This window comes from Anopheles merus, chromosome 2R (assembly GCF_017562075.2).
Source record: "Anopheles merus strain MAF chromosome 2R, AmerM5.1, whole genome shotgun sequence".
NCBI lineage: Eukaryota > Metazoa > Arthropoda > Insecta > Diptera > Culicidae > Anopheles > Anopheles merus.
The window spans coordinates 19,712,936-19,732,978 of NC_054082.1; the positions used below are offsets into that span (position 1 = coordinate 19,712,936).

Below are 20,043 nucleotides of genomic sequence, written 5' to 3' on the forward strand. Positions count from 1 at the left end.
ACTCCAATCCAGCGGGTTTATTATCATCTGCGCAAGTGGCAACAGACCGCTCCAGAACGGGGGACAGTGTGTGAGAGAGAGAGAGAGAGAGAGAGAGAGAGAGAGAGAGAGAGAGAGAGTAGTGGCCCACGGGCACGTAGCAACTTTCCGCCCAGCCCTTGCGGGTCTGCGGTGGCGCGCTAAACGCCAGTCGATGCGCGATCGTGAAACACGCCGGACCGCGGGACTTTGCGTTGATCAGCGTGCGGCAGGCAGCGCGTGTTCGGTAACAGTACGCAAGCAAGAGAGCGCGCGCGCGCGCGTAACGGTTGTGTCTGTAACAGGGGGCCCGCGTGTTCATTCACTGTGAAGTGTGATAGAGAGTTCGGTGCAATTTCTTCCAATCACAGGTGTGTGTTTGTGTGGTGCATGTGTTCAATTCGTGAGTGGGAATCTGTTTGATAAATGATTCCGATCGGTTAATGATGGAATTCCGTGCAATATTGCAACGTCCATACACTGCAAACTAGCAGCAGTAGCAGCAGCTGTGCTACAATGTGGGCTCGGTCGTGGGTTGCATCATCGTCGGGGTCGTCGGCTACCACCGTCCAGTGGCGCACTTTCTCCCGCTCTCCAAAAACTGCGCCCTATGACATAAAGCCGGCCAAACGACGGGGCGGAAATTTCTCGCTCCGCTGACCACGTGGGAATATCACAGCGCTGTGGATACGGTGTACGGCACACAGCGGCCAAAATCAATCCCCCAATGCCCCACCTCCCGCGGGGTCCACTAATATGGGCGAGAATTAATGAATCTCGGTACAGATCTCTCTCCATTGCAGCTGTTGGGATGATGAGCGGTACCTTTTTTCACCCCCGGATCCCCCCAGAGGCCTGCCAACTGAAGTACAATGTACTGGGACAGTGGGCCAGCGTAATGAGCGCTTGTAACGCTACAAATGGCGTGGTTAGATAATTATTTTTCGCCCAGTTTCTGCGCACTTTTATGCCGCTTCCACTTCCCCTTCTTCGAATAGCACATCATAACTCTCAGCCAGTGCGGGACTGCGGCCATCAGTAGTCGTCCCGGGGCATGGGAATACAGCCTACACAGCCTAATGATGTACGATCGTGCACATTTTCCAAAATGGCGGCAGACATCCCGGGCGCATCTAATTGGGAGTCCCCTTTGCGCGAGCTCGGGATGGGGGAAGAGACTTTGGGGGCATAATAATATTTGATACCATATGTGTGTGGTATTATTCCCCCCCCCCCCCCCCCCGAGGTATGCATTCCTTTGCGCACTGGAGAGCTAGGCTAGTTTTGTTTTTAATTATAAACGGCCCAACAAACGGGCGCTGGAAGGAAAATGGTCGTCGCAGTGTTGCATTTCACGTTCATTAAACCAAATTGTGCACCGCACTGTACCGTGGGTAACACGGTTAGGCTGCAACACACCCCACAGTCTGGCCCACTGCACGGCGCACTCTGCATGGGTGGGTGTCCTCGGAGTTCAAGTTCAGCTCCAAGTAGTGTCATTCATGTTGTTGCCTTCTTTTCACCGGCCAAGAGAACGTGTGTGTGTGTGAGAGAGAGAGCTTCTTCGTTCGTTCCTGTCTTTTGTTTATTGTTGTGAAGTGGTACTGCTTTTTGTATCAAACACTCTCACACACTTGAAACCTACGGAAAGGGGTTCACCCTTGATTATGGTTCGTAGCCGGGGGCTGAGGTGTGTTTTGATACGGATTGTTTTTTTTTTCCCTACTTTTGTATTGTTGCTGGTTTACAGCGTCTGTGGCCGCTGTTCCGGTGTGAAAATTTGGCCTTGAACAACATCATAACACACCGCAGGGGGTGAAAAGTTGGGGGTTTTGATGTTTTTAGTGTTTGAATTACTACCGCTTGCTAGCCTTTTGCAATGTGGCAGGGTTAGGGAATCAAATCAATTCCGTTATTCTTCCCCCTGGAGACAAGACCACGTGTACTAAGGGCAGAACAATACTGACCATAAACTATTAGGGATTCATTCTGGACTCTTTTGTCAATTGACACTGCTCCACTCTTCAATCTCTTGATTAGTTTAGGTAGTCCTAAAGTAGCTCGGAGTTTTGTGAGTCGGATGCTGCCACTTGCCCGTTTGATCCCTGGGTGCACGACTTTAGCAAGACTGCTAAGCCGGAGGTCTATTGATGCATGTATCAGCAACGTATATCCATCAACTCATCTTCCGACCGATTTAGCATTAAGTCATTAAGTGTAATTTAGTGTCCAAATTGACTGTCCGACAGGCATGTTCCTTCCTGTTGGAGGTATTTTGGAGGTAGCTTGGTTCATTTATAAATGAGCAAAATTGAACTATAAATTCCTTAACGCTCGATTCAAATTGTAACAGAACATTTAAGGCACATAATGAAACGTTACTGGATTTCCCAAGGAGATTTGGTAGTTTCTCCCACAATAACCCCTAAAAGCCCATGAGCAAACCCTGTAATGCTATTGCTCTTCGCTTTTTTTTTTAAATCACAGTGGCTGGTATTATTGATATCCGTTCGTAGCGGGAACGTACGGCGCTCACATAAAATTTTAGGGATGGCAACACATTTCTTGAGCCCGCTCCCACAATGCCCTGGTGAATAACTGTAGCAACCATCTAGTACGATAGGAAAATGAGTGTCGGGACGTACGCCGCCGCTACGAACGGATTCAATAATCAGCCGTACCGGCGAACTCGTTCGTTCCTGGGAACGTTCGTCGCGACTCTCATTTTCACTCATTTCATAGCCCTCTAGATCAAAAATTAGAAAACCGTATAGATTTTGTACTGGCCAACCTAGTGGTACAACTCTGTCCACTCATCCAACTCATACAACTTGCACATTTTCGACCCGACGTTGTTGTTTTTCAGATGTTTTTTGTTCTAAAGCTATCACAGAAACAATTGTAGTTGAAAATGTGATAAAAATGATCAATCGAATCGAAGAAATTTAACCGTAAAACATCGTAGGTTGAGAATGACTTAGAGGTGAATCAAATCCAAAAACTTATTTAATCAAGCAATTGCCATGAACTGTTCAAAGAAAAACCGAATCAAAAGCCTAATCAAAAAGCATCTCCATTTACATCTAATTTCTACTTTCTGTTGCCGTTCATCGGCCCGTTCAACTGAGCACTCCAACGAGGGCGTTGGGTTGGAAATGGCCGCAAGAACTACCGCTTTCACCGATAAATTAATTCTTCCCATTAATTCTGTAACGTTTTCAATACAGTTATCTTGGTATCATGAAAAACGGGCCCAGCAAAAAAGCCCCGGAGTCGAAGAATTGTCGGCCTTTCCCAAAGAAAGAGAACTGCGCCACGATCAGAACACAATGTTCACCACCTACATCTGCACCAGTTCCGGACGATGATGCAATTAAAGCCGTGGAAAATGGAAAATTTGTCCCCATTTTTGTCCGCCACCTCACATCGGGGGAACCCCCCGCTGCCACTGCCCTGCTCCCAAACACACCCAAAGTCATTCCCCATGGGTCTGGGTTTGTGCCACTGCGACTCTGAGTTCTGCCGTGTGGGGGGGGCTTTTCCCGCACTTTATTTACGCTCATTACGCCCGCCAACAACTTTCAATTCACTTTTCCCATCGTTTGCAGGCCGCTGCCTCTACTCTCTGCTGCCCTTGTCCCTTACTCATCTGCTGCATTGTGTGCAGCGTACGGAACAGCAACGGTACACAGGGTGAGCGGTTCTTCCCGCGGAGAAAGCGACAAAGACCGGGCGGCGGCCCGGGAAAGAAAATCCACACAAAAGACGACCGCTAATTGGGCAAACATATAGGTCGATGTCGGTGAAGCCCCTGCCCCGTGCCTGCGCTCCTCCCCGTCATCATACATGTCCACCCATTGCCAGCGAGCGAGCGACACAGCGAAGATGGCAGACGATGAGGGCGGTGGACTTGCGCTGGCAACGGCACGCACCACGAAGCTACCGCCGCCCCACCGACTGCCCGCCATTCCCGAAGTTCCGAAAGCAGGCTCCGGGGGCGGACGGGAGCAGCTGCGCCACTGCTTCGTGCCGGCGGACGAGAACGGGTGCCTTGGGCTGCACCTGAGCCGCACACCGTGGGACCCGTACCCGTGGGTGAGCGGCGTGGTGGACGGCTCCGGGGCCGATCTGGCCGGCGTCCGCACCGGTGACTGCGTGCTGGAAGCGAACGGCGAGGATCTGCTCGGCCTGAAGGTGATCGACATTGCCAGGCGGGTGCGCAGCCGGCGCAGTTCCCGCTCCGCACCGGCCGGCGTTGGTCTGTTGCTGTGGAATTCGGGCTTTGAGAAGAATGTAAGTGGCGCCCAATGTCACCAGCAACTCAGGGGTTCGTGGTTTTAATGATCTTTCATCTATTTTTTTTTTTCTTCGACAGAACCTAAATCCACAGTCGCTGTCCCGGTTCGCCAACTGTCTGCAGGGCATTGCCGGGCTGCTGGAGTGTCCGATCTGTTTGGAAGTGATTAGACCACCGTCCTGGCAGTGCAACCATGGCCATCTGATCTGCTCCGGCTGTCGGTCGCGCACGACCAAGTGTCCGATCTGCCGGGAGGTGCTTGGTCGCGGCCGGTGCATCGTGGCGGACAAGCTGTTTCACTATCTGGTGCAAACGCTCGGACATGAAGGTACGATGATGGGTGATAATGGTAAACAGTGAATTGTTCCCCATTTTTAGGGATTTAGCATGAAAGAGGTCCTACGTTGCAATTACTTCACTTTCCTTCTACCAAAATAGTACAATTATACAGTCGTAGATTAACAAAATGCTATTGTCTCACAACTACACGACTAGCTTATAATGAACTTTACAGAAGGTAGTAATTGCACTCCAATTTTTACAATGGTTTTTGAGCTATCTCGTCGTCTTAAGATTCGTTTTCAGTCGATTAATTGGATTTTTTGGGATTGGAAATGGTTGGAATTGGAAATGGTATAGTGTTCGAAATTGGAATCAAATCCTGTTAGAATTTCATTGAAATACCACTATCTCGACCATTACTACCATTACCATTACTATCGAATCCTAGTATAATTCCAATAGCATTTCAGTCAAATTTAACGTGAAATCTTGATAGTTCCTAGCACTAAACTCTAGCATGGCTATAAACAGAGCATGTTTATGAAGCAATATTCTTGCTTGTTTTCCGGGTTTACTGCTATTAAAGTAAAGTATACTGCTCATTAAAGCGAAGGAGAGAAACCGAGCCAAACAGCTTTTCAAGCAAATTAACAGACATTGTACTTGCACAAGCTGTATTTCGATGTGCCAGCAGCTGGTTTACATTCCCATTCATCTAACCTTTGTGTCACACACTAGTAGTCGTAAGTAAATCTGGAGTAATTTAGCAAAAACATTTACTATAAAAACAGTTCATAATGAAACGCACACTGCGGACCTGCTATTATTATTTTCTGTGTCTGCTATCTTCTAGCACTTTACGCTAATCAACTCTCCAATCTTTCTCCTTCAGCTGACCAGCAGACAGCGTTGGACCCTAAATCACAGGACGCAACACACAAGCAGCAGCAGCAGCAGCAGCACCAGCAGCAACAACATCCCCATCATTGGTCTGCAAACAACTCGGGACGCCTTCCACTGGTACGGCGGGAATACTACCAACACCGCCCGACTCAGCACACCATCCCCACGCACGCATTCAAATTGAAAGCAAACAACGTCCCGGATGGTGGTGTCCCGGCAACGGCATCATTACTGGCCGGGTCCCTGGTGATCACACCGCACAGGACACCGACGACGACGACGACGACGAGGACCGCCCTGTATCACTGCCCATCCGGTCAGCCCTGTGCGCGGATGAAAAATCAACATGACATCCTGATGCACCTGCAAAAGGCACACCAGACGAGCGTCGTCCAGTACTACGTCACCGCGGACGACACGGTGGACGTGACGGTGGCCGATGCCGGGCACTCCTCCGCGCTGGCCTGCGTGGTCGTCGTACCACCAGCACCGTCCGCCGCCAGGGGCAATCAGTTGTTCTTTGTGGCACGGTTCCGCTGCCCGGAGGAGCCGAACGAAACGCTCTGCTGGCTGTGGCATTTGGGTGCCGAACCAGCGACGGGCCAGTTTCGGGTGCAGCTGTCGCCCGTTGCCGGGGACGAGCCGACGCAGCCGTGGCAGGGACGGCCGGTTACGCTCGAGTGGAGCCGACAGGAGATTTTGAAAAGCAAGCGATTCGTCCGCACAAAACTGGCCACCCTTCAGCGGATGCGCGTTCGGGTGCTGCTCGATGCGGCGGGTGAAGCCGTCGATGCGTGAGGGAGATCCCGTTCTAAGAAGACTGGCCTGATGCGTGTTACAGGAAGGTGTTGATAACAGTGTAACAAGGAGGATACCTTTTCCCTCCATGTTGGCAGTACATGACATGACAGTTGCAATGCATTCGATGGGAGAAAAAGTTAAATAGAGAGTGCAATGTCTTAAAGCGATTTGTTTTGTGTGGTCATTTTAAATAGGGAACGTCACAAACAGGCGGCAATAAACTGTTCAATGAATAATTCAGCAAGCGTTTAGCTATATTTCACTTGCTATTGCTGTGCGGTAAAGAAATTAATCATGCGATCAATCAATCCCAGCGGCACCACTAACGACAAGAAGGCATTGCCACTTGGAATGCTGTCTCATGCCGTAATTATTCGCTACAACACAATCATTCATATGCTGCTTTTGCATTTTAATGAGCCGCTGATGACGGTGAGTACACAGAAAATCAACAATAATCAGAATGATTTGCTGATAATTATAAATAATTGGTTTCGAACGCTTAAGAATGACATTTCTAACGGTCCTAAATTTAAAGCGTTCAAATTCAAACCGATCTAGAGCAGTTTGTGTGAAATGTTTCGACGAAGCATGAAACATTTCATGTTTGAATTTTACAGCCGTTTCTTCACAAGCCACGAGGTGCAGTTGATTGCGAGGAGTCGATATAAAGTTGGAAGACAGAATAGGGTTCAAAGTTATCAACTTACATAAACAATTGTTTTTTTTTTCTCACAACTATCGAACGATCAGACTTTTAAAACAAGTAGTTAAAAATTTAATGGTGTTCTTTTCCATTTGATTTGTACTTCAATATGTACCATATTTTGAGAAAACACAGCAAACAACTACGTATTAATCTTTCAGAGAAAAAATACCATTCTTCGTTATTATTGTTATATATAGTACAATACAGAACGAGAGGTTTTATTAACAAAATGTACGTCTCCTTTCGATTGTGACCATATCGGCCCACGGTAACGCGTGGAAATGCTTCACACTCAACATGATTACAAAGTTCCGCAGAACAAAACATATACAACAACGCAAACAGCAACAAAAGGCAAGGAAACTGGGCGGCTTTGCAAGCACACATCCTAAGATTACAGATCCGCCAGGCGCTTGATGGACACTTTGAGCAAAATTTCCGTCTCCGGGCTGAAGGTGGCACGGATGCAGACGCCGGTATAGAACACGCCCGACTTGCTGTTGACCAGATCGTTCCACGATTTGTCCACCATCGAGTACACCTCGGAGCGGGAGATCAGCTCCTTGCCGAGGATGTGGTCGAATCCGGCCTTGCGCACGATCACCTCCAGCGCGTAGTTTTTGCTCTGCTCCGGGCTGCCCTCGAGCAGCGCCGAAAGGAAGATGTCACCGATGGTGCTGTGTGTGTGTATAGAGGACGCGATGGATGTATATTAAAAAAAACCGCTGCAAAGGTGAAGAGCAGTGAATAGCGACCGGTTTACCTTGTGTCGGAGATGAGCTTCAGCCAAAATTTATGACCATCCAGCAGCAACAGCAGACATGCATTGTCGACGGGCGTACGCGGGGGGAGCGATATTTCGGCCGACGCCGTCCCGAATGATATGACCGGCGTCCGGTGATGGACGGTCACGTGATCCTGCAGCTCCGGCGCTGCAAACAATTCGATGCAGACGGCGGTTAGGAACACTTTTTTGCAAGAATCGATAAATAATGCTGTCCTTACCGGCAATTAGGTCCGCGCAGTACTCGCCACACGGACAGTGGTACGAGTGAGAGCGCACCGGCACAGTCAGCTGTATGCCGTTCTCCGGTATGCTGCTAAGACTTTCCACCGACACGTTGCAGGACATGGACGAGGTCGGTCGGCGAATCGCGAGACTGTTGTACGAGCCGGACAGCTCCGGGGCCAACCGATTCGCCGAAGGGCAGCGCAGCACCGACACGGAATTGTCGCGCCTACAACGAAACATGGCCGTTAATTTAAATTGCGTCAATGTGATCCCCGCCACGAAAGAAAAGCCGGCGACTCACTTAAATATCTCACTCGTCGACAGCGACAACGATTTCCCCTTCGAGCCCTGCAGATCGCCCACCACGTCCGGCGGCTGCATGTGCTGCCCGCCACCGCCGTGCTTGCTCAGATTGTCCACCGAGCTGGCCTTGCCCATGATGCGCGCCAGGAACTTGTGCGTGTGCGAGTGTATGGGCCGCCCGCTCGGCACCAGATGGCTATCGCTACCGTACGGGCTTTTCTTCCGATCGCAGGACGAGGCCCGCTTCGGCTGCCGGGTACAGCGCGCTCCAAACAGCCGCTCGCGCAGCTTCCCGTCCGTGCCCTCGCGCAGATTGAACGCCTCCGTAATGGACTGGTACACCTGCTCGGCCAGCAACGAACGCCCGACCGTGTACCGTTCGCGACAGATGGCACAACGTTCCGCCCGGACCCGGCACCGCGAGCACACCAGATGCCCGTTCTGGCACTGGAAAACGGGCGGCGGTATCGTGTCGAAACAGACCGGACACTCCAGCGCGGCCACAATCGTTTGCATGCTGGCAGTTAGCCGCTCGAGATTGATCGGCATCGGACCGCAGCAGAGCGATTCGGGATTGCAGGCCGGTTCCATGCCGGTGCTCCACAGCAGCAGCGTCACGATGTCCGCCTTGGCCCGCACCATGCCGGCGACCTCCGCGATCCGCATGCCGAGGACATCTTCGTTGTTAACCTGCAAAACAGGGGGGACGAAATTATTGTTTAAGTCCACGATGGTTTTCGCCTACTGTTCGGTCGCCTATTACCTCCAGAACGCAATCGCCAACCTTCAACCCGGTCACCTCAGCCGGTGAGTCTGCATCCACGCCGCTAACCTGAAAGAGGCAAAATGGTGCTAGATGAGAGAGAGAGAGTGCTGTAGGCCCGTTTCCCGCTCGGAAAGACGATCGCCTTGAAGCGGTTGGCCGGAGCAAACCAGACAAGCGCGGTACCAGCCAGCAGCATCCTCCGCTCTCGCGCTTGTGCTGGCGGAGAAGGTGAAGGTCGCGGAACAGTCGCGGGCCTCAATGGCCTAGGTTATGAATGAACCAACCGAACCAACCCTGAGTAAGCAATTTTAATTCGAGGGTCACACACACACACACACACACACACACATGAGTGCGGAAGAAGAAGCTGTAATGATTGTGCCCCGCGTCTCGTGACACACATTTAACGCTTCAGCACACAATCACACTTGCTAACGCAACTTTTCCACAGCACACTGAGCCATTCAACAAGCGGACCGCGAACAGGCTTTCTCTCTTTGTTCATTCGCACATTCACCAGCACCTATATAAAAGTGTCCCCATCTGCGCACACACACACACCTACCCAAGGATACGGGTCCCATTTGCTGCGGGTCAGATGAAAGCCACAGGAACCGTCCGTCTGCTTCGGTATGTGCAGTATCCGGACGGAAGGATCGTAATGATCGTCCGTTGCTGTGGTTGCTGAGGTTGCGTTGGTCGTCGTTGTTACACCACCGCCCTGCTGTTCCGCATCGATGCCGCCCGTCCCTGGTTTGGGCTCTAAATTCGATTGAACAACGACCTGTGTTTCCACCATTGTTTTTGTGCTTTTCTCTTCCCTTGCAGACGCGTCTTTTGATAAACACACACGCGCACGTAACTTGCGATAAATAGAAACGAAACTAATCGATGCGACACTAATCACATTGCACTGCGCGCACACTCGCACACAGATTTCACCCCGGATCACGGTCACTGGTCGCAGGCTCCTGCCGATCGAGCCGCTGGTTCAAAAGTAACTGGCAAAGCCTGCTGCGTGCGATTCGTTCGATCCGGCTGCGATGGTGTACGGCACGGCACACACAGACACAATACGGCCGTGTTTCCCCTTCCTTGCACACGTGTGGTGGAATTCCTTTTTTTTGCGCGCGCGCTCGTGCCGTTGACGTTGTATTGTTGTTGTCGTTGCCGAACGGTTCGATAGCACGGCTCAATACCACCAGCAACCGGTTTGCGGTATTGGAACCTGCGCACCCACTACATCTCGCACCGTCCGCTTGTTGACCCTGAGTCCGCATCTAATAGCACAGCAGATGTGACACCGGCGCGAGCGAACTTCCGCTTCAGCAAAATTCAAAACACTCTACCACCACCACCACCACCGCCGATGCTTTGGTGCTTCTGAGATCATTCGCCGTCCCCCTCACTACCTTCCGGTCACCTCTTTCCCCTTGTTTTGTCACGATCGTCTGTGTGTGGGTCAGTGTGCGATCTCGTCGTGCAAAAAGGCCTTCGAATTTTGAAGCCGGTTTCAAACGGCAACGATTTCGTGACGGTCCGACTCCGGTGGTGTCGTTGTGGGCTGCACGCGACAACACGCAGCGCAACTTGCTCAAATGGGTGTGAGTGTGGACCAATTAATGTTACCGTTCTGCCGTTAGTGCGTGCCAATCGCTGCCCTTTCCGGACGGTGGAGGAAACATTTTCCTTTGAGGAAGGCAGCAACCGATGCGATAATGGTGTGGAAAATGGTTGGCGTGGGTGAGGTTTTGGCGTTACATAAACGATGCAGGCTGGTTGCGGGCTTCTGGCTGTGTGGCTGTGATGACAAGTAGACAGGCGTTGTCGGTTGGTGCCGACCCAGTTTGGAGAAAGTAAGCTAGCAAGTTATTCCGTTTGGGGAAACTGCACGCAAACGACCAAAGAGGTACTTGGATCGATCCAGAAAGTTGCTCAAGGTAACAGAAAAGATTCCACCCAAAAGACAGCCCTATTCTACTCCAATGTTGGCCTGGTGTTGATGTTGAGAACGACACGCATGAATTCCGACTGCTTGGAGGGCAATTCGGCACACTACAACGGAATCTTTAAACCTTCGTTTGACTGCGGAAATTTTGGGCGCACACAGTGAAACATTTTTCCTTCACAATGAACAACAACTCAACGTTGAGACACCACACTTATGATATTTAAAACATATTTTAAATGTATGATGTTCTACTAATGCTATTACAATTCCAAACTTACATCTTCGCGCTTCCACTTACATCGAGGCACCACATACAGACGCTTTTCTTCAATACATGAAGTTAAACAAATTGAAGACAACATAACTTGGGGCCAGTCCCGCGGTACAGTCTACAATTCGCACGACTTAACAACATGCCCGTCATCGGCTCAAGCTCAGTATGAATCAAACCCCGCATACGCAGGATTGTCTCCCCTGCTGTAGGTGCTAACAATAAGTCACTGATAGTCAAATACATTTAGTGGTAAAGGTAGGCCTTGATCGACAACGGTTGTTACACCAAAGCAGAAGAAGAAGAAGAAGAAAATAATGTAACTAACGAATAACTAACGAAAAGAGCTAAATAAATAAAGCTAGTATCAAAATCTATGAAAACTTACCGATATACTTACTTATCCGGATATGCAACCGCTTCGTGGTTCTGAGTAGCTGCAGAAGAACTGCTCAACTTGAGCTTACTACTATCGCCTCTATCCTTCGTACAAGCTCTGCAATGGGATAGGATCCAAAGCAATGGGATTATCCCCTCTGAAGGATAATACAGGGTATCCTATTCAACTCCTATAACGCACATGTGCCGAGGCACACAGCTGCCACAAGATCCTCAAGACGCACTGAGATTATGCAGTTCTATGCCGTTCTAATCATACCGCTTCATGAATTTAGCGAATACAGAATACCTGAAAGAACACTTAACCTTCAATCAACGTAACGGTCGCTGCCGGAACTCTTGAGAATGGCTGTGCACTATACGGTGGTTAAATTAAAACTAAAGCATTTAACACTAGTGCTCCAATGAATGCTTTGATTCACAAACGTAGGTCGCAGGTTACTGTGTTTACGACGCCTCGGAGATGTATTGGGACTGTCTCTTTACAACCGAAGGCCTTTTAGCCTTCCTTTGAATGGAAGGACGATGGAGGAACCGCTGTATGAACCCACGGTACGCCGATAAGTTGCCAAGATGGCGCCCTCCAGTGAGGGTATGTTTAACAAATGGCACACGATCGCACCGAACCGCAACGCCATTCCGCACCTCTAGATCCCTTTATCAAACTACTGTTTTCGGACATTGAACGATCGAAATCCAAGCTGTATGTACAACAAACTCAAATTAAACGCAAAAATAATAAACATACAATAAACGCCTCCCCAACTACTGGTATTCAATAAAAATCATCTGCTTTTTATTGTATTTTGATAGATTACTTTTTTAATCAATTTCTCTTTTAAACATGTCCTTGCGGTTCGTTATTTTTATTCCCCTTTTTCGCTTTTACCTCACTAATACGCCTAGTGCTTTTTTCTGTACAATGCGTTTGCCCGCTCATACTGATATTACATGTGTGTGTGTGTCTCTTTGTGTGTTTAACTAATTTATTAATTCGCTGACCGTGTTTTTCTTTTCTTCCTCGAGAGACATGGCCATCTTCCCTTTCCATAGCCGGCTCGGTGGGAGAGATTTTGATAGAATTTCCAAGCCTCCCCCTTCTCCTTGTATTTATCCGAGTTTTGATTGATCTTATCCATCATAAACTATGAGCAAAAGGGATATTGGCATGAAGTTGTCAAAATTCGCTCACCCAACCAAAGGGGAAGGAGATACCGTCAATTTTTGAGGCAATTATGAAGTCCAATGTTGGGGCCAGATTAACAAAACTGTGGCTAAAGTTGCTGCTTTGCGTAGTTTCATTGTTCTCTTTATACAAATCATCCATCTTTTATGTGTAACTCAAAACAAAAGCAATGTCTATTGTGCTAGTAGTGAATGTCCCACTATTTCTCTATTAGTTTTTCACACTGATAGCACATCCCTGGGAAGTAAAGCAAGAAACCGCCCTTACACAGGGCTGGTTTGCGTTTGTCTTTGTTTTCCTGCAAATGTTTCGCGCTTGATGAATGTTACTAATGACTGATCATCATTCTTCCCACCATCGCAACTGTACGTATTATTTGGACACAGAACAAACTTCGCGATCAAAATCACTGGACGCCAATCTGCGGAGTGGAGGAGTGTGAGGAGAACCTAACACCCTTATCGCCCTTAGCTCTCCTCCCCCCGACAACTGGGCGTCTTTGCTTACTTTCCCCACTGTTACTACTGTTGTGTTCGAAATTGATCCTCGTTGCGTTATTATTGATATTAACCCGTCCCTTTTCTCGCACACACACGCGCACACACATACACTTTCTCTCTCTCTCTCTCTTGATACTAAGTTTGTTTTCTTGTGTTTCATATCTGAGCATTGTTTTACTTGGGTTTATGTCTTGTCTTTCGTTACCGTTACGTTTTCGTCACACAGGTTTCGTGTACACAGGTGTTTATATAAATATTAATTTAAGTTACGTTTGAAATTAAAATAAAAGCAGAACATACATTAAACCGAGGGCGAAAAACCAATTACCTACTTACAAATTAATGCTTTCCATGTTCGTTGAATCGGCGCTCGGCACGACATCATTCAACGCAACATTTACATTGCTACACGCACGTTCTTTTTTTTCTTTTCTTTAAACTAGCGCTACTATTCGTTCGTTTGTGTTTGCGTTGTCTTTTCCTTTTACAACTAACTTGCCTTATCTTGCAAACAAATACACAGCGACACAGCGTCCTCCCTGCCGTGGGCGCCTTTTCTATTAAATACAATCTCGCTCTTTGAAACGGGTTTTCAGTTATTTCAGTTATGTATAGGCTCGCGGGCTCACAAATGGTCCGTTCGTCTTCCCTTTCCTTTGCCGGTCTACCAGGAGGCAGGGCAGAGCTAAAAATCCCTCTCCGAAGCTAAATCGCCAAACCTTCAATCGCTCTTGTATGCCGCCTTCCAAAAACCGTACAAACTACAACACCAAAACGATCCTCGCAGGGGGATCCTGTTTGGGGTTGCGCAACCGAAGCAAAGCAAACCTTAGAAAAGGAAGAACAAAAAACACACTCCGGTTATTGCGGCACGAATCACAACTATGCTTTTTCATAATGATCGTCTCCGTTTTTTTAGAATATTGCAGTGATGTTTTATCGATCGGTGTTGCGCCCGAGTGTGGGAAGGCCAAGTGCTTCCATCTTGCAACAACTGCGTTTTTTTTTAAAGATTGTGTTCTTATTGTATTTCCGATAGATCTCCCTCCCTCTGCTATCCGTCCGGTAACCTGTCACGTACTGTAAGCACCTCTCGTATAGTATCAAGACTTTTCGACAATGAAAAGTGCCCTTGAAAGGATATCCTTTTCCAGTATATAGATATATAAGTATATAGGTATAGATAGTTGTACGACTCTCTGTCTCTCTCTCTCTTTCCGCATTCACTCGTTAACCTTCCTTCACAATTGTGTCACTGTCGGGGTACTTTCTGTTTATACCATTTGTTTGTGGTCTGTGTAAATTCTTCACCGTTTCGGAACCTCCGCCTCGAATGCAAGTTGTAGTTGATGGTGGTGGTGTGGTCCGTTTTATTATTGAGTTTTTGATTATTGTGCCTGAATGCTGCCACTGTACATCCTCCCCCCCCCCCTTGCACTCTTAGACAGTTAAAAATCAAACTAGCGGCGGTTTTACTTTAAAGTTTGCTTGTTAAAAATGCAAGATCTACCATCTTGCTGTTAAAAAAGAGATCCCATTGATGTTGCCGCTGATAGCTAAAACCATGCCAGAGGTTCAGGCCTGTTGAAAATGTACGCCCGTTAACGTCTTTGCTTTTGTTGGGGCGTGAGTTTATAGTAATTATGCACTACGCGTTTGGCGGACAGCTTAAAAACATAAACTGTTTTGATGTGCCGTTTTAGGCATTAAAAACGGAAATAAACAACGTTTGCTGTTCGAAAAGTTGAGTCTCACTCACGAAACGTCACCACTACTTCCTTTTTGCCAAAACTCTCCCACGCCCTGTCATACACACTGTCAATCATATTCATTAATGTTCAAGCTATTTAAACATTACGCTACAAGAATAGGGGTTGTGTGTGTGTGTGTTCTTCATCCATCTGCTTCGTCTTGTTGCTACTGGCTCGCTAGTGGCCGGGAGCATATTTACACGCTTTTTTAACGCTAAATTTCTACGAAGTACTAATTCATTATGATCAATCATTTCCCCTTAGCTAAATTACACCTTAAGTCAATATATTATCGTTAACGTTACGTCAAGTATTTGTCTTGCCGAGTGTGCCTTCAGTCGGCACTGTTTCTCGTTGCAACGCAATGCACAAAAGGTTAAATCCTTCTTTCTTCTTACACGTGTGTGTGTGTGTTTGTGTATCGTTTTCACCAACCTCATACAATCGCACCATCCTAGTCGGGGTTTGTTTGATGATTTTATTCTTGCTTCTGCTAAAGACAAGTTGCAAGATTGCAATTGTGCCAGCAATGTGATCGTTTTGTATTACCATTTTAGTATTCCATTGGCAGTTGTTATCCAGCATGTTTGTATATGAGATCTACTAATCGGTATATATATGTGTGTGTATATTCTCTAAAACAATATGTAAAGGTACTTAGAACATAATCTATACTCAGCGACCATTCAGGATATTACAAGAAAAAGAAACTATTTATAATAATTGAGCTAATATAATCTACAATTTGTCCATTCAACCCGTGCTGTATGTCGATTTTTGTAGCGTTTAGCCGTCGCATGTCACGTGCTGTTCAAAAATGAAGCACTAAACGTCTTCATTTCAAAATATGGAGCAAAACGTTTTGGAAATTGGGATTAAAAACGGGTTTCTTTGAACACAACCTCTCCTTGGTATGCAAAACTAAAATCAAATTCAAAACCCTCAAACTGATTCCACTGGTTCCTGTATCCAACCTGTACACACACATACATACACACGAAAAAAAAGTATATCCACAATTAACGACCAGGCCCCGTACACTACGCCACTAACGACTGGGCTTTGTCAAGTACAATCACTTAGCCGACGATCGAAAGTTGTCAAGATTTTATAATCGTCTTCAGCGGATCTCCATCCGAAGCGTTCACACCGAAGTGATGATTCGTTACACCAAGCATACTGCTGCTGCTGCTGCTATTACCGCTTGCGGAGCTCACCGTACTGCTTAAGGTGCCGCTTCCGGTGGTGTTGCTGCTGAGGTTACTGATGGTACTGTTGTTGCTGTTGCTGCTACCACTGCTGCCCGGTCCCATCGGGCTCCCATCGTCCGGCGATACGCCGACCATCGGCGATGGACAATCCGTGGGATACTTGCGCTTCATGCCCACGTGCGGTTGACGGATTGACTGTTGTTGGTGCTGAGGGGCAGCGTGTGCGGACTGTTGCAAGTGTGGCGCCGGATGATGATGCTGATGATGTTGATGGTTCGATACTGGCGCTTCAGGATGGTGAACCGCACCACCCCCACCGAGCGGTGACGGAGTGACGGAGTTTACCAGCCCGCTCGAGAGCGGACTGTCGGGCAGGAAGGAATGATCGAGCGAGTAGTGTAGCGAACCGTCCGTTTCGTTGCTCTGCAGGTTCAAGATACTGTCGATCGCATTCTGCACCTGCCGGCTGATGTCCTCCTCAAAGTTGGGCACTCCCATCGTATCGAACGAGATGTGATTGAACTGATGCAGATCGTGGATTGTTTGCTGATGGTGATGATGATGATGTTGATGATGATGGTGGTGGTTAAGCTGCTGCTGCTGCTGCTGTTGTTGCTGCTGCTGGTCTTGGAAGGAAGACTCTCCATCTCCTCCTCCTCCTCCTCCACCGATCATACCTGTCGGCAGGTGCAGTGCGGCCTCTTCTTTACCAACCATCGTCCCTGGACCGTTCATAACCGAGCCAGGATTGTGCTGGTGGTGAGAATGGACTGAATTGATCACCGGTGCTCGACCGCTTTCATCGACACCGTGCTGATGGGGATGATGATGATGCACCGAGGTGTCCAAGCCTAGAAGTTCACGATCGAGATAGTTGATTTTATTGTGCTCACTGCTATCGTCATGATGAGTGCTACTACTACCAACAACACCACCACCAACGTCACCACCTCTACTACTACCACCACCACCACATAGGATTAGACTAGATGCATCATCGCCTGGTAACGGCAAAGCGTTTGAGCCACTGCCACCATGCACCACCAAATCGGTCGAATCGTCGAAGCAGCCCTTGCTGCCTTGCTTTCGTCCACCGTCATCGACCATGTCTGCCCCGGTGGTCCCGTCGATGGCCGGGTGCATATGATGGTGAGTGTGAGGGTTTTGGTGATGCAAATGATGGGAGGAAATGCGATTGTGCGATATGTGGTTGTTGTGATGCAAAAGGTGAGACTGCTGCTGCGCATGATGGTGGAGCTGCTGCTCGTCGGCCGCCTGCGGCGCATGGTGATGATGGGGCAGCGCGTCCGCCTCGCCTGGATCGCCGTTGTCCAGTATGCCCGAGCCACAGATGCTGTTAAGATTGTTTAGGCTTAAGCTTAGATTAGTTTCGAGCATGTCGAGCATATTCCCGTGGTGGTGATCGACGTCCTCCGCCGTCGCTGATGCTAGCAGGATGTCCCCGTTCCACGAGGTGCGCTTCGATACGCCGTGATGGTGGTGGTGATAATGATGTTGTTGGTGATGCTCATGATTTATGTTATTGTTGTTATTGTTATTATTACTGTGGTTGTTATTGTTGGTCGCTCTACCCAGCATGATAATGTTAGTGGACAGCCCATCGTCTTCACCGTCAACCTGGCCGACCAGCGGATTGCCGTTGGAAGCCGTTCTACAGTTACCAATGATTACCCCGCCAGTACTAATAGCTCTACTATCACCACCAAGCCCACCACCACCACCATTATTTACTATCGTGCCACAGCCAATACTGATGTCGGTGCTTCCAATGCCGCTGTTACTACCATTGCTTACAAGAATGTGTTCGTTACCTGGAGCGGGTTTCGCAACAGAACCGTTCGAGCTGACCGTGCCCAACGGCTGCACTTGGGAGTTGTTGTTGGCGGCCCCGGCAGGCTCATCGTTGCCGGCACAATCCATCAGCCAACGGTGATCATCGTCACCCTTCACAACGTTGGCACTGCCATCGTCGAGCGGTTTCGAATCGTTACGATCGAGCGACATACACTGCCGCTTGTTGGGATTGATTGCTTCCGCTTCCGACGGTTCACTCGCGTACAGCAACCCTGCCGAGGATGGTCCATTGCCTCCGGCAACTACACCACCACCACCCGAAACCGCACCCGTCCAATGGCGCTTCTGTGTTCCACCGCTGGAAGTATGCTGCTGCTGCTGCTGCTGAAGAAGCTCAAAGCTGTTGCCCGTTGCTTTGTGCAGGAAGGAATCGGACGTAGACTCCTCCTCGTCGTGCGATGACTGGAACACCGAAGCGGACCAGTGGCGGGACGTCATCATATCGTTAGACTTTTCGTTGATCCCGCCAGTGCCACTCCTTTCCACCGCGGATGAGCTGCTTTCACAACCTCCAAACAATGCGTCCAGGCGCGTTTCAACACTCTTCGCGGATGCGCCGCCACAAACACCCTCCCCACCGCCGGTTACACCCGTGCGCTGATGGTTGTTGAAGAATTCGGTCAGCGGAGAGTCAATCCGCGACACCGGAGGCGGTTGCTTATCGTCCGCCGTGGCGTTAAACAGCTGCTCCAGCTGCTTATCGACACTTTTCGAATCATTCGAGTTGAACATTTCGTGCATCTCCTCCTCCGTCGTTTTCCTTCTGCCCGGCGGATCGATGCCGAGATTGGTGACTTCGCTCGTGACGTTGCCATCGCTGCCGGGGCCAGTGAAGTAGCTGAGATCTTTCTGGAAGCACATCCACTCGTCATACGGTGAGTCGTGCTGCTGCTGCTGCTGCTGCTGCTGCTGCTGGTCCGTCGACTGCTTTGAGGACGCGAGCTGCGTTGCCGCAACGGACGGACCGGACGGAAGGTGATTGCTATCCACCTTCGAACTCTCCGCAGCACAATGCTTCTGTGCCGAGGGTAAGTGTACCTGGTTGAAATAACGCAACGTCGGGGGAGCCGTTGATGTGACCATTGTGGCAGTGACGGATGACCCGTGAAGCGGTGGGTTCAAAATGTCACCCTTTTTCTCGTCCATCATGCAGGCGCTGTCTGTTTTCTTCATTATGAAGCTGGGCGTGATTTCACTTTCGATATCATCGTAACTGTTCGTCACTGTTGCTCGTGCGTTCTTCTTCAACGCATCACTCCAAGGTGTACCAGCACCACCGCTACCGATGCCAGCCATACTGCGGTTGGCGGTCGCTGGTTCGTGCTTCACCGTTGCCGACTGCACCTGCACCACCGATTGCACGACCGACGCAGTGATGTTGGACTTTTGGAATGTGCTTTGGAAGGACGTTTCACTGCCCAACGCAGTTTTGCACACTGTGGTGGTAGTACTACTGGAGCGTATTGTTTCCGTCAGCATGGTGTTCGTGCTCGAAGACAGCTCTGAAACACAGCTTCCGGCGGTTCCGGTGCCATACGATGGTTCGGTTTTCCTAGGACCCTCTGGCAGCGTTAACGGCAGTAGCGGAGATTGGCTTTGCGCTGGTGGTGGTGCGGTTAGCTCCTTCAATTTGGGTTTGTCCTCGTCAGAGGAGACGCATATTACGTCCTCGCCGCCGTCTGCTGATGGCATCACGTCGCCCTCCACCTCGCGGAGATGTTCTTGCATCTCTTCAATCTCCTGCGTGATGTCCGCCTTGAACAGTTTGTTCACCAGCATCAATTCCGAGGTGCGCACTTCCCGCTATT

General features: G+C 49.1%; 3 protein-coding genes across 15 annotated transcripts in view; 1 reads left to right on the forward strand and 2 right to left on the reverse strand.

Annotated features, from left to right (window-relative positions):
• The first annotated feature begins 201 nt into the window (after positions 1–201).
• On the forward strand, positions 202–6,650 carry LOC121590372. The gene is made up of 4 exons (XM_041909992.1): positions 202–389; positions 3,627–4,311; positions 4,394–4,643; positions 5,490–6,650. The coding sequence occupies exons 2-4, from the start codon at positions 3,865–3,867 to the stop codon at positions 6,296–6,298; spliced, it is 1,506 nt and encodes a 501-aa protein (XP_041765926.1). The 5' UTR covers positions 202–389; positions 3,627–3,864; the 3' UTR covers positions 6,299–6,650.
• A 544-nt stretch (positions 6,651–7,194) lies between these two features.
• On the reverse strand, positions 7,195–12,094 carry LOC121590222. 4 transcript variants are annotated; one of them, XM_041909696.1, is made up of 6 exons: positions 11,714–12,094; positions 9,089–9,157; positions 8,324–9,015; positions 8,016–8,248; positions 7,774–7,942; positions 7,195–7,687 (listed from the first exon to the last, which is right to left on the reverse strand). In XM_041909696.1, the coding sequence occupies exons 3-6, from the start codon at positions 8,989–8,991 to the stop codon at positions 7,405–7,407; spliced, it is 1,353 nt and encodes a 450-aa protein (XP_041765630.1). In that variant the 5' UTR covers positions 8,992–9,015; positions 9,089–9,157; positions 11,714–12,094; the 3' UTR covers positions 7,195–7,404. The 4 variants fall into 4 exon arrangements, with proteins under 4 accessions (XP_041765630.1, XP_041765631.1, XP_041765629.1 ...); XM_041909697.1 differs by having other exon boundaries at positions 11,702–12,094; XM_041909695.1 differs by lacking the exon at positions 11,714–12,094 and adding an exon at positions 9,657–11,042.
• Positions 12,095–12,486: 392 nt separating this feature from the next.
• The window catches only part of LOC121590013 (mucin-17-like), a 43,782-nt gene continuing 36,225 nt past the window's right edge, over positions 12,487–20,043 (reverse strand). For 9 of the 10 annotated variants that reach the window (XM_041909334.1, XM_041909336.1, XM_041909333.1 and 6 more), the window contains one exon: positions 12,487–20,038. In XM_041909334.1, the coding sequence (XP_041765268.1) occupies positions 16,250–20,038 (3,789 nt within the window). In that variant the 3' untranslated portion in view covers positions 12,487–16,249. The remainder of the gene's footprint in view (positions 20,039–20,043) is intronic. The other variant, XM_041909343.1, reaches the window with a different exon arrangement.

Coding starts and splice junctions, on each gene's coding strand:
- LOC121590372 (XM_041909992.1), top strand. CDS start 3,865: ATGTCCACCCATTGCCAGCGAGCGAGCGACACAGCGAAGATGGCAGAC. Junction 4,312..4,393: donor ATTCGGGCTTTGAGAAGAAT/GTAAGTGGCGCC, acceptor TTTCTTCGACAG/AACCTAAATCCACAGTCGCT. Junction 4,644..5,489: donor GCAAACGCTCGGACATGAAG/GTACGATGATGG, acceptor TTTCTCCTTCAG/CTGACCAGCAGACAGCGTTG.
- LOC121590222 (XM_041909695.1), bottom strand. CDS start 9,890: ATGGTGGAAACACAGGTCGTTGTTCAATCGAATTTAGAGCCCAAACCA. Junction 7,943..8,015: donor CTGCGCGGACCTAATTGCCG/GTAAGGACAGCA, acceptor AATTGTTTGCAG/CGCCGGAGCTGCAGGATCAC. Junction 7,688..7,773: donor AAGCTCATCTCCGACACAAG/GTAAACCGGTCG, acceptor ACACACACACAG/CACCATCGGTGACATCTTCC.